The 13,610-nt window shown below is 39.2% G+C and overlaps 2 protein-coding genes across 2 annotated transcripts; both read right to left on the bottom strand.

Moving 5' to 3' along the window:
- Window positions 1-1,652: 1,652 nt before the first annotated feature.
- On the bottom strand, window positions 1,653-7,163 carry tedc1 (tubulin epsilon and delta complex 1). The gene is made up of 8 exons (XM_030787428.1): window positions 7,032-7,163; window positions 6,736-6,826; window positions 6,429-6,640; window positions 5,706-5,891; window positions 5,492-5,572; window positions 4,249-4,335; window positions 2,748-2,954; window positions 1,653-2,018 (listed from the first exon to the last, which is right to left on the bottom strand). Exons 1-8 carry the CDS (start codon window positions 7,161-7,163, stop codon window positions 1,653-1,655), a joined length of 1,362 nt encoding a protein of 453 aa, XP_030643288.1.
- A 2,170-nt stretch (window positions 7,164-9,333) lies between these two features.
- Window positions 9,334-12,584, bottom strand: dnal1 (dynein, axonemal, light chain 1). Its single transcript, XM_030787125.1, has 6 exons — window positions 12,481-12,584; window positions 12,240-12,295; window positions 10,978-11,033; window positions 10,771-10,897; window positions 10,180-10,320; window positions 9,334-9,425 (listed from the first exon to the last, which is right to left on the bottom strand). Exons 1-6 carry the CDS (start codon window positions 12,513-12,515, stop codon window positions 9,376-9,378), a joined length of 465 nt encoding a protein of 154 aa, XP_030642985.1. The 5' UTR covers window positions 12,516-12,584; the 3' UTR covers window positions 9,334-9,375.
- Window positions 12,585-13,610: the final 1,026 nt, after the last annotated feature.

The raw sequence follows: 13,610 nt of genomic DNA on the forward strand, positions 1-13,610 counted from the left end.
TTGTTAGAAGCTCTATTTCTGAGACCCTAATGTGCATATTTTCGCTCTCTCTGACAGGCCTTTGTGGAGATTGTATTCCCTTCCATAGGAGAGGCTGTGTTTTCCTGCATGGGTCCTGGGAGCAGTGTGTCTAGGCTGCGTTTAGTTGTTTGAAGAATGTCAAGAAGAGTGATTGACAGTCCTGGTCCAGAGCTTCATTTAATCCACATCACCCCTGAGTCAAGTGCCAGACAGCTCACTCTACAGCTCATCTGTCTCATATACACCCAGTCAGAGAGTGTTCACAAAGACAACACTCAACACTACTGCTGCTACTCTCACTCTCCTGCCAGGGTAGTCTGAGACAATACCTCTGTCTCTCTCCTCTCCTGGCTTCTGTAAATAAATCATGGGAATATTCATGAGAATGCTTTAACTGCTGCTGCAGCAAGATTTTGACTGAACACACCTTGCCACCTTCCTGAACCAGCGTTCAGCTGTGACATTAAATGACCTTTTAGCCAAGGTCCCAAATACAACCCTAATTGTCAGCATTCTGGACAGAGTTCTTCAGTACACCATATCCAAGAGAAAAGCCCCACTGTGTGTGTGTGTGGGGGGGGGGCACTGTTTAACAGGAGAAAACTAGCTGCATCCTTAGCTGTAAACACGTAGATGAGGCTCACCAGACTAAGGAGGAGGGTGGAGGTAATGAAGAGAAAATCCTGTTAGGACTTGCTATGCTCCACAGAGCTGCTGTATTAACATATCTCCCTTTAATCCCACCGAAAATCATTGCAGAAAATGACTTTCCTTAATCTACTAATCCTGCCGCTCTCGAAAACCTCTCAAGCTAATGCTGCTTGCTGGCCGTCTCACTCCCCCGACTTGCTTAAACCCAAAAGATTTCAATCGCAGACATGTTTTTCTGCAATAAAAAATGCTCAGCTTTGCAAGGTGGAATCCTGTCATATTGAGAAAGCACACCACAAAACTGTGGACCTCTGTGCTTGGATCTCAAAAGAGTGCAGACCTACTCAGTATTTGAGAACAGTTGTCCTATTTCATAAGAGAGAGTTGAGGGGGGGAAACCCAGAAGCATGACCTACTTCAGAAACTTTTGTCTGTTCTCCAAAATGTTTTGCATTAAGAGAATACATACACAGTTCAGGTTCTCTCTATGCCAAACTTCTTTCCCCCCACTGAGTGTTTTTTCGTGTCTTGTTCCGCTTGGACTGACCTTGAATGACTGATGAAAAGGTGGATGTTGCATGATGTGGCTGTTGCATGGATGTTAAATTTAAAAGTGCCTTTTCATAGCTACATGTTTGCATGCTTGTCATTTAATTCACAGTTGTTTTGGGGGATTGGGGGATTAATAAACAGTCATAACTTAAACATTCTTTGACACCAAAATCACATTTCACAAAATACATACACAAATAAACATGTCTGTAAAAACTATGTGACAAAAATTTTTCAATTGCATTCTCCAAGTACTTTTATCCTCTATCAAGGCCATTAGCTCTCACTGGAAAATACATGAAATCACTTCAAGACTAAATGGCAGCGGTTCCAGATCCACTGCCAGGGGCCAGCTTTGTGGCCCTATTAGTGTCTGTATGCAGATCTTCTTTCTGTGATTTCTGAGTGTTAGTCCCAAGCTGTGAGTTTTATCTCTTGAGTGGTGGAATGAGGACCAGCCCCTCCAGAGTGCTGGCGTGGTCCTGCAGTTCCTCTCTTTGGGTCTGCCTAAGCAGCTCTAGTTTCCACTGCAGGAGAGCCTCTCTCTCCTTTAGATCTCTCAGCACGTCCAAAGCCTGGAGCTTTCCCGTCAATCGCACTTGGCCACTCTCAACTTTTTGGGGTTTGTGAGCTGAATATGCTGGCTGAGAGTCCTGAAGACAGGGTATGTAGGCTCTGGATGGCAGTGGATATCTGCCATTGGTCAGTCTAAGGCCTTGTAATCTGGTGGTCACTCTCCTCTCCACCTCTGTCCTCTCCCTGTCTGAGGTCAGGTGCTGAGCTTGGTGTCTACCCTGCCGTTGGTGAAGGGGTAGGCATAAGACACAGGTAAAGGAAAGAATTTGGAGCACAGTTTCCACCATAAACACAGTATGAAGACAATACACCTCATTATCTTTAAAGTATGGTATATATCTTTGTTTGATATAACTTCTGCAGCGGCTTTCTCCTAGGAAATAATTGGGAGGGCAGACTTTTCATGTTGTTGGTGATAAAATTAAGCCTTACTACAGAGATTCTGAAGAGACTGTAAACATAGACAACTATTAATAGCTCTTGATAAGCTGACCTACATCTGTTTCAATGTGTGTGAGACCAACCAATTATTCAAGCTAGTTCACCACTGTCAGTGTAAAAGAAGAGGATTTATCCAGTCAATAAAGCGATGTAATGATTAGATGACCCATTTTTTTTCTCTCTCTCAGGTCATTCAGCTCTAATCTATTGTATTATGCACTAATGTTAGGGAAGCTATTGATGACTGTTTGAGCAGCCACTCTGCCATCAGGTCATGAAACGTCATGAAATGTAATTCCATGTGTGAAGGAGGAATCTGCTTGCTCTGTTTAGAAAAGAGTACAGTATGCCTACGAGGTACTCACTTGCGGGACAATATATTAGGCAATTTTCAGTCAAAGGATTAAAGGGGGAGAATGGGAATGAGCTCTACATCCAAGCTTTGGTTTAACTTTCATCTGAACTCAAAGTCAGTCCAGTCTGGTACAGCTCCTGTCTCACCTCACCTGTGTGGACAAGCTGTGGTCAGGCTGTTGAGTCTGTCCAAGCCTCAGCTCTGCCTCTAGTAACTGCACCATCTCATTCAGTTGTTTAACAGCTTCTCTACTTTTCTCAGCATGGGAGCAGCTCCTTTTAATACCCTGGTCCCTTTGTGACACGTCAGCAACGGCGTCCTCATCCAGACGCGAGACGTCGTTGTCAATCACACTGTCCTAAATAGAGATGTCATAGTGCAACAAGTATTTTTCAGAAATCATGCTAAAAATGAAACAAGCAAGAGATGGCAGATGTATTGTCTCTCTCCAAAAACATCGACATGCATCTAAAAATCCTTTCCCTCGCTATCTGAGGAGACCTATCCTGACATCTGAGCAAATCAGTGCGTTTCTATTGCGTTCCACTCCCCCATATTGCTCTGAAAACGCTCCAGTTTCTGACTATAGCTGTCTGCTTTCAGAGCCAGTCTTCCTCAATGACTGCAGGCCGAGGAGATCGATGTGGCTGAGACTGTGTTAATCAACAGAGAGTCGCAGCCGATGGATGCTCTGCATGAGCTTCTCATATCACTCTTGGGTATATGTGATAGCAGCCAGTCTCAGCCAAATAACACTCCATCCCAAAGTTTTGGGCTTTCATTAAGGACTATAGATTTTCTTTTGACTTTGTGAGGTTATTATTCAACTTCAATTTTCAGTAATTTCTTAGCCCTTTAGTGAAGAACTCACCAATACCTTTGAGAGGTGGACTGAATTTGACAATTAACATGAAATTCAAAATGGTTAGCTCATTTTAATCTTCTGAAGACTTCAAGGCAACTTATTCTTTGACTCGCTTAAATGTATTTGAGAGATAACATTAATCAAGCATTAGAGGACACGGACAGAATTTTGCTTTTGTGAGAAACCAGTCATTCACTGCACATCACAGGTGGAGATCAAGGTGTGAAACCATAGTGAAAATGTGGGCAAACCATTTAAGCATTTTTTTTTTCTTCTCCAACGCTGATCTGTCAGGCCGTGAGAACACATGGTTTTCCCTCCTTTGACAGATTCAAAGGACCCCCGTTGCTCATAGTTCTCAATGAGCAGCATTTAAAGTGCCTCTTTCTTAAATCTGCACACTCACTGGTAAGAGGCTTTTGGAGGCTCCTGCCAAAAGCCAGCTTCTACTCCCTCTTGCAGAAGACTTCTTTATGACTTCATTTTTGTCTGGAGTGGAGCCAGCCATTGTGGGTGAAGCCATGCCAGATCAGGCCACCAAAACTACTGAATCACTCTCTGTGACAGTACTGAACCAGTGAAGGATTCAGTGGCTGCAGCTACACTCTGAGTCTCAACATCACAGAGGAACAAGAGGTCAGAGTTTCTATCCACAAACAATGACATCAGGCTCAGGTCAAAAATGAATTTAAGACCATAAGGCAAAATCACATACCAAGAATGAGCAGTGGAAGTAGGGACTGATGAAAAAGACAGTTAAAACAGTAAAGAAGAGGAGAACATGTACCATCCAGGACCAGAAGAGTGGCTCCAGAGACTTCCAGTTCAGATAAGCTTCCAGCGTGGCATTCAGAGATTGTATTTGCTCTAGTTCCTGTAAAAATATCAAGACATTGGTTCCTGAATGTATTCAAATAACCCTTCCTATTACAAAATTTTGTTTCTTTCCTCCCACTGTGCTTACAGCAAATGTATGCTCTCTTCTAGACTTTCCTCATATTCTAGTAAGCCCCTTATCGCTACACAGAAACAACGAACCTTTCCCATAAGGTGTATCATTAATGCTCCACAGCTTTCCCATTAGACTTAACTGCTTTAGGGAGAGTTAGACTGATAGCTCTTCTCATCTTGCCTACAAACTCTGAAGGGCAGTGAAGAGAAATCCCTGAGATGCTCACCACCCATTAGAGACACAGAAAAAAAGCGGCCTATTTGTCTCTGCATGCACACATGTCTAACTATAGTCCCCAGACACTGTGGGCTGATAGGCCTTTGCATACCCACAAACTGCAGAGAGGGAAAAACAAAGTCTCAAAGGTCCCCCCCTCCACCTCTTTCTCTCTCTCTCTCTCTCTCTCTGTGAACACAAACAAAAAAACAACCCCCTATCTCTTCAGTCCAGATCATAATCATAAAAAAGAGCACTTTCATTTAAGCTGAGCTGAAATACTCTTAAAAAGCTCTCCATGTAGCTCAGAGGAGAATGGGAGAAAAGTGTGTGCGTGGGCCTTTGACTTTTAAGATCAAGTGTTTATTCTTCAAACGACTAGGATTTCCTGTCTGTCAATCTGTCACTCTGAACTGTGAAAACAGATAGACATGTAGAGATTTAGAGCTCCCTCAACTGCTCTATAAAAAGCACAGAACACAAAATCTTTTGGTGGTAGTTTTCTGACAGGAGAAGCTTGCAGGAGAGTGAAAATACACATCTGTGAACACAGTGGTCTTCTCCAGCTTTTAATCAGTACTCTGAGGTGCTCCAATTATACATCACAAAGTTTTGGCAAATATTATTGATAACTGTGTTAAAAAAAAGTAGAATTACTGGGTGTGGAGCGTTTTTCTGATCTGCTATATGTCTGCATAAGTAACACACATCATATTATACAACAGAGGGATAAGTTCAACTTTCTGATTTGCTTTGATTGTTGTTAACTGCCACAAACTATAAGGACAAAGCCATTTCCTCCAGAATGTGTGTGTGTATATATTTACACACATATGTACAGATGTATGTGTGTTTATGTCACCTTGTGAAGTGCAGTGGAACATGTCTTGTGAGAAGAATCAGTGGATGAAGTTTCAGGGAGAGGAGCAGGACTAGACAGGATCTATAAAAACAAATGACAGACTCTGACATTGCATCTTAACTCTTTTGTTGTCTGAAAGTATAAGAGTAATATGAGAGTATGAGAGTATATGAGAGTAAATATGAGAGTATAAATGATTTTATTAGCAACTTGCCCTATGTGTCAATCTGGATCTTTCCTCCTGGGCTGCCAGCAGTCTTCTCCAGTGGAGCTTTAGCTTGCCATACTGCCATTGCAAAGTCCTAAGCTGCATCTCACCATTGATCGGCTTGCTACCACCCTCTCCTGTTCCACTCACATCCACTTGTGAGTCCCCATCTCCAAGCAAATGCATGTGGTCCTGAGACAGATATGAACCATGGAAATCTACTGTCTACCATCACTATACTCTCTCACTGCACTTAAGAAGAGTTATATGAGAAGTTATACAATGCTATTTGACAAAACAAATTAACTGATAAAATCAATGGAACAAAAATAAAGGTGACAGATCTTAATGTGGCTTCACGTGGCAATTTTTGCCTGGCTTTCCTAATGCTCAAGTATTTGCTACCTGTATTATGAGGCTACATTGCCATCTGCTGGACTTTAACACAAGTACAGCACAGCATTCTAACCAGTTTTAGAAACTCATCTGAGTTCATGAATTTCTTCCGTATATTTTTTTTGTTTGTTTGTTTTTTGTTGTTTTTTTAAATTATTATTTCTTTAATGTGGAAAAAATCAGGGGATTTAATTATACTCCCAGATAATAAAGTAATTACACTTGTATTTAAAAAAGTCTAATCCTCCTTCAGTGAAGATGTCATTCTTTAATATCAAGTGGATATGAAGTCTTTTGCGCTGAAATACCAAATCTCTTATTCTTCATTCTCACCAGAGCTGATCTGGAAAGGCGCTCCAGCTGCTGAGCTTTCTCCTCGAGCAGAAACTCCAGGGGATTTCCAGAAGACAAAATCCATCCAAAAGCCAAGAGCAAGTCTCGGCTTCCGACGCATACTCTGAGGCTGCCAGCCTTCGGTTCCAGTACCCACTCAGCACCGTAACCGCAATGCCACAGTGCACTCCTCACAAACAAGGACTGAGAGTCTACATCATAGCAGCGGGAAGAAACACATTTTTATCATTTACAGCAGAGGACCTACACAATGCTGCACTGATATTGTATAAGATTGGGGATTTACCTAAGTTTGATTGAGCTGAATCTTGGTAGGTGCACTCCATCACACATACTTTCATTAAGATGCTATGCAGGAACTTCCACAACTCTTCTGTCTACAGAGGTGTAAGTAAAAATTATAGAGGTTATACGACGTTATGTGAACATCTAAGGAACCATAATCCGAAAAGCGGAACAGGCAAATAAACTTTGCACTTTGGTGTCAACACGTTGCGAATCCGGTTGTATTTAAATGTCGCCACAATTTTACATCGCTACTGTAATATGAAACAAGCGCTAAGGAACAAAAGTCATACTTACTACATCAGCTTGGTTAAATTTAGCTCTTCTGAACGATTCTGCACTTGGAACCGAATCTATGCCCAACGCGGACAGAAGCTTACAAAGTGCAGTGATAACTTCTTTAACTTTCACACTCTTTGCATGCCTCATTTTGGGTAATATACTGAAAACCGTTTCACTTTTCCCGGGACGCCGCCATAAGTTGTTGTGGGGCACGACACTTCCGTAAGTTGAGCAAATGTTATTTTGATTGGTGTAACGCGTCTTTTGACGGACGTGCAAATTGTCCAATGAGAGAAGAAGTAGCAGTTACACTGTTCACCGTTAGTAGGAGGGAGTAGTTTGGAGAGTGTTTTGGAGATATGTGGAACCATTAGCCTACTTAAAACTCTAAATTTAATGTCTGTAGATTCTCTAAGATTACCTGCAATATAATCCTGATCCTTATCTTCTTAAGGACAAATATTTTAGGTTCTACTTAAGACTTCACTGTCATGTCCGACATAGAATCACACAGTAATGAATATAGTAACTTTGACTATTTAAGGGCAAATGGTAGTTAGCTCCACTTCTCTGAAATAGTAGTAGACTGCAGGACTGGTGTCAGTTTTGGGGGTGTACCACATAGTGTGTTTGAACATATCAAGCCCTCTGACACCATTCTGAATCATATTTAGTGTCATATTTAGTGCCTCTATTCAAGTAATATTTTCACGCGTCCTTACATACAGATAACATTTACTCCCCATATTTATTGGGAAAATGTTTACCATATTAAAATATGGAAAATGTGATGAATGGTATAGCCTCTATTGCTGTGAGTTATGTGCCGGGAGCATCTTCAACAGCAGCTACAGTACAGGATGACTACTGGGTCAGGTGTCTACCAGCTACTTTACTCTTTATTTCAATTAGCCAAAATCATTTATGGATGTCAGGTATCTGTGACTGACAATTTATAATGTCATGGCAGGATCTACCACATGTTCTTTGAAATCAGCGAAATCACATCCTAAAAACCCTAGATCCCAGAAAGTCCATACTAGAACAGTATGTGTGGAAATGAACTGTCTACCTGGCCTCGTACATATTTTTCAATTACATAGCTCTGTCTCAGGTGTACTGATTGACACTCTTTTTTAGAGGGTCTCCAGATTAGCAACTGCAGTCAAGACACAGTCATTTGGGAAAAGACCTCATCTGCTGTAACTGAAATCAGTTACAGATACTCTAATCATACTCCCATGCTTAGGGAAGACATTTAATTGTGGTCTTGCAATCTTCCCCTATATTCAATCCAGTTTTAAGATCTGACACCAATCCAAAATGCTTTTCCATTAAGAGCTTGTTGCAATAGTCTGCAACAACTGTCCAGATGAATGTAAGCAATAACCTCTCTCTTAATTTCTCCTAACAGAAGAACAAAACGAATAACAACCCACAATTTAATTATTATTTATTTTAAAACACATTAGTAAATGTCAATATTTTAAATATTAAAATCACTGAATTTCAGTATATTCATTCATATAAACATGCCTTATAACTTAAATGGACCTTTTATAAAATAGATCTATAAAATATTCATATACTTAAAAAAAACTACAATAACAAGTCCCATCACACATACAGTACTTCAACTGCTACAGTCTTAAAAAAAAAAAAAAATCATGCTATGAGATAATGCTTCAGAATGTTTACTTGGACCCTTTGTGTCATTATGCTACTAATTATCTCTTTAATAACATACACAGTACTGAAGAACTAAGACAAGAGATTAGGAATCTTTTAACAACAAAGTAATTGGTTTGAGTACCTGCTTTGAGAGCATAAGCTTTATAAATGTATTAAAATTCTGTATTAAAAAAAGACTAGAGTATAAAAACTTTGCTTTGTCCTGTCTGGAAAGAGGCAGAGAATAAAAAGAAACAATCAAAATCTTCACACATACCATCAACAACATCAGTGTCTTAAAGATTTGAATGCTACAATTACAATTCAGACTTCACACTGACAGACAATGACAGCCAGAATTTGTTAAATGCCAACTGAAGAACTTTTCAACGAGCACTAACAGTTTATCCTTCAAAATTAAACAAACTGATACTTTGAGCCACAGTGCTGCAGGAAAATGCACAGATACTACATCATATCAACCATGTGCTTTTTTTTAAACATCACAAGCAAATCACAGTGTATTTAGCTCACCCCTCTGTCATTAATATTTAAAAGGGACTGTGTCACATCGTGTTTTAATACCAAATTAAAAAAAGGTATTGACTGAAATCTTTTAAATAAAGATAAATAAAAGCACAAATAAAAGAATACAAAACCATAAAATAAACAAAAAGATTAAAATATGTTAATTCTTTCCTTCTCCTTCATCTTCATCCTGTTTGATCACTAGGTTTCCTAAGGATGACAAAAGATAACAGGACAGCCATGAGAGCTATGAAGAATAAACACAACCTCCTGTAAATGATTACAGATAATTTCACTCAAATCTCTACATTTTTACATAAAACAGAGTTCCACCACATTCAATGCATAATTTACATTTATAGGATTTAATAATTTACAGTTGACATAAAACATCATTCTACACATAGAATACACATAATCCTTTAAATAAATCATTGACTCTTGCTGACATGCTGTGTGCACATGAATTTTGTTTGATTGTTCTCTGCCTCAGACCCTGTAGCACTGGTGAGTGTTATAAAACCAAAACCCAAGAGGGGACTACATCATATAGAGAAATCCTCTATCAAAATGGCTATCAAAGCATGATTTTTAAAAGGATTTTTCAAAGGATTTCTAAATGCTTTTTAAAAATCAGAGTATGCAAACTGTTTTAATTTACAACATGTCAGACAGCAATAGGTTTCTTGATAAAACAGCTGTTGACTTTACTGCACAGCACCATGCATAAGCTACAACTGCAGGCTTTGTGCAAAATTTGGCAATCCAGGTAATTTGCAAAATTATTATTGCAAAATATTTTTTCTGCGGCTAATTATCAAACCTTAATTAACTAAAGCTGTGTCAGTCTAGGGAGAGACCTAAATTGTGTCAAGCAGGTTTTGGAAACACTTTCAAAATTAATCTGGATGCTGGTTCTTGAATAACTAAATCTTCATCTAGAAGCAAGTGTCATACCACTCACCGTCTAGCTTCTTAAGATTAGGAAGTCTTTTGGTCGCCTCCTCCATCCAGTTACCCTCAGCAGAATACTTCTCCTCTAAGGGGTTCCCCACAAAGACTAGATCCACCAGCTCAGGGAGTTCAGCCAACTTCACAAACTCTCCTAGAATTACACACAGTCAATGTTCAGCACATGTATTCACACAAAAACTGCACACACACCACACACTCAGGTCTCTATTCAGAAGAAAGACACCCATTCTTATAACATGTACATCAGTAACATAGTTATTAAAATTGTATTGTTTATTTTCATGGTCACATGTATCAACAATGTTATTCCATGTGAATGGCCTTTTGGTGGCCTTTTGTTGAGAGACATCTCATGAAAAGTATAATGGTGTGTACCAGTAATAATCAATGTGATTTCCAAAGCTTTGTCCATCTCTGACCCAAACATGCTCTTTATATAAATCACTGTCAATCAGACCATGTCTGCGATCAAACAGTTGTGAAATGACCCTTATAAACATATACACATATTTGTAAACAATATGATTGTCTACGTATCTAAAAGATAGCAGTCAAAACAGAGTGGTACTGCATGACTAACCCCACTCTTTAACCAGGTTGTTGGACATATAGAGAACTTTGAGTTTCTTCATAACATGAATCCCCCTCAGCTTCTCTATTAGGTTATAGGAGATCCACAGTTCTTCAAGAGTCTCACTAACTGCCTCCTGCAAGGGACAAAGAAGTCATAAATTAATAGAAGACTACCCTCCACATAAAAATGAGCATTAGCAAGAAAAGTACTCACCAGTCCATTGAGGTTTTTAATATTGTTTCTACCCAATGACAGTATCCTGAGGTTTTCTAGAAGCACAAAGCAAAAAGCATACAATAACGCTTTAGTCTGGTTGCTGATTAACTCTCTCTTTCTCTGTGTGCGTGTGTGTATGTATGTATGTATGTATATGCATATATATATACATATACACACACACACATATATATATATATATGTATATATGTGTGTGTGTGTGTATGTATGTACACACACACACAGACACACATATATATATAGCCTCTCCCCGACTTATGACCTATGCGACTGATGACCCTCCGTACTTACGACTGAAAAAAATACCATATAAACTTTAAAAAATATGTAAATTTAAAAATTATGCTTGGTCGTATGTTCGCTAGTGTAGTATATAGTGCCGTGCACTGATACAGATGTGATGAAGTTACTGATATGGAGGCGGAGTAACACAATGTGTGATTAGTCCAGTTTAACCCAAAGTGCATGTAATGCAGCATAGTGATGGGAAGTTCGGATCTTTTTACTGACTCTGATCTTTGAATCTTGCTCAGTAAAATGAATATATACATACATACATATATCAGTGTGGCGCTACGTCAGTACAAGAAAAGCAAGCTCACACTTGCCTAGAGATTAGACCCACTTTATTCATGTAGACTGAATCACTTGTTCCAGTATAACTAACATTATTTACGGTCTGGGTAATGACACTGTTTGTTTTGTTGTTATTTAAAATGTTTACTTGGTCAACCCTGTCAGAACTGTTGTAATTGTCTGCTCAGTTAAAGCTAATACGCACTGCATGATAAGCATGGCACATGTATGTTCTCACAGTGAGAAATGTAAAGAAAACAACAATGGGTACCAGCTTCAAATGATGTTCAAGATAGCTGGAAGGAGTGGAATGCTCTCCTATGTTATGAATATGCATTCCCTACGATTTGGCATTGTGTTCAAACAGGGAAAAAAGCCTTCACTTTCAAAAGCTGAGGTGAAAAAAAATCCATGCTTGACAGCACACGGAACATGAATGGAACTGCACTTTTCAGTTTCAGTGCAAAACTGTTACAGATGAACAATTTATATGTAGATATATATTTGAATGGACAGACAGGCAGAAAGATAGATAAACAGACAGATAGATAGATAGATAGATAGATAGATAGATAGATAGATAGATAGATAGATAGATACTCAATCAGACTGGTTCTGTAAGACTAAAAAAAAGCTGAAGTGTTTCTGAGATGCATACTCACTTAAGCCATTCAGGTTGGCAATTTTTTCAATGCAGTTTGTGGACAAAGACAATCTTCTGTATAACATAAAGCACAGAGAGACTGAGAACATTATGTGAGAATTTTCCCAACCATAAAACAAGCAGTAATGATCTGAAGAAGAGTTGAAGGGGGGTACTCCGTTGAACACTTCCAGCATAGTAACAATTTCTATGAAAGCACAAATCAAACATAAGCACTGGAAGTGACATGTCCAACTCACTCGCAGTTGATAAGGGTTGAGAGAGAGGCATCCATCTTCTCAATAGGAGGGATCTGGCCATACAGCTTCACCCATTTAGCCTCCTCAACCTTTTCTCCTGATTTCTTCTCCTTATGAAACCAAAAAGATCACTTAAACCCAGAGAAACACGTAGACTTCTTTTTTTCTTGGGGGGGGGGGGGGGGGGTGTTGAACGACTCATGCTAATAAAATTATATAGTGGATTAATTATGGTACTACAAATGCTGAAACCCACTATGAAATGCCGTTATCGCCAGCAATCAGAATGACATTAACCAATATTGTCAAGAGGTCACTACACATGAGGCAAATAGAGGCGATTTACCGGAATATACCTCTTTTCTCGTGCTATATTTCTTACAAAAGGGAGGTAATTAAAAAGTTGTGCTTACCCATACCACTAGAGCTTCTTTGATGGTTGTTGCTTTTGCCTTAAAAAACGCAAATGTGGAACAACATGCGTATATTATACACATCTCGTTAAAAATATTTATCCAACACATGTGGCTTACAACCAATGGCTGTCATTTCCCCTTGAAATCAAAACAATGAGGAAGCTTTGAATACTACACTGAGTAGTCAAAATCTGGCGGTCTAATCTAATTTGACTGGAAAACTGAAACGATGAACAGATATGGTTAACGCTGAATTGTAATGCAATGATTCACGCTCCTCTGTCTTGGCTTGCGAGTTAGCTACTTCAGCTAACGGTCAACCCTTTAATGAACTGACAACAAACTAGTATATTCTTCTGAGATATCGGGTAGCACCCTGAGATTAGTTTTCCATTATTTCGTTTCAGGGATTACGTTTGCCGGTTGGAAAATTTAATTCAACATGACTTTACTGCCAGACTATCGCTCAAACATGACCTGTCCCGACCAGATTTAATTAGCTAACAGGGCTAGCTAGTTGTTTGCATATAATTTCGTATGACTAATAGTGGACATCCTATTAATATATATATAGTAAATCCAAGTAAGAGTTTTAATATGAGTCGTGGAACATTTAAATCTGCAGTCAGTGTAAGCAAACCATAATGTTTATTTTGTTGGTAGCTTGCTAAATTTTTAGGTTAGCTACTTACCATGTTGCCTCCAGCCGTTGCT

The sequence above is a fragment of the Chanos chanos genome, chromosome 10 (assembly GCF_902362185.1).
Source record: "Chanos chanos chromosome 10, fChaCha1.1, whole genome shotgun sequence".
NCBI lineage: Eukaryota > Metazoa > Chordata > Actinopteri > Gonorynchiformes > Chanidae > Chanos > Chanos chanos.

Coding starts and splice junctions, on each gene's coding strand:
- tedc1 (XM_030787428.1), bottom strand. CDS start 7,163: ATGAGGCATGCAAAGAGTGTGAAAGTTAAAGAAGTTATCACTGCACTT. Junction 5,573..5,705: donor GATCCAGATTGACACATAGG/GCAAGTTGCTAA, acceptor TTGTTTTTATAG/ATCCTGTCTAGTCCTGCTCC. Junction 2,019..2,747: donor ACCACAGCTTGTCCACACAG/GTGAGGTGAGAC, acceptor CACCAACGGCAG/GGTAGACACCAAGCTCAGCA.
- dnal1 (XM_030787125.1), bottom strand. CDS start 12,515: ATGGATGCCTCTCTCTCAACCCTTATCAACTGCGA. Junction 11,034..12,239: donor TGCCAACCTGAATGGCTTAA/GTGAGTATGCAT, acceptor TTGTGCTTCTAG/AAAACCTCAGGATACTGTCA. Junction 10,898..10,977: donor TTAAAAACCTCAATGGACTG/GTGAGTACTTTT, acceptor TGTCCCTTGCAG/GAGGCAGTTAGTGAGACTCT.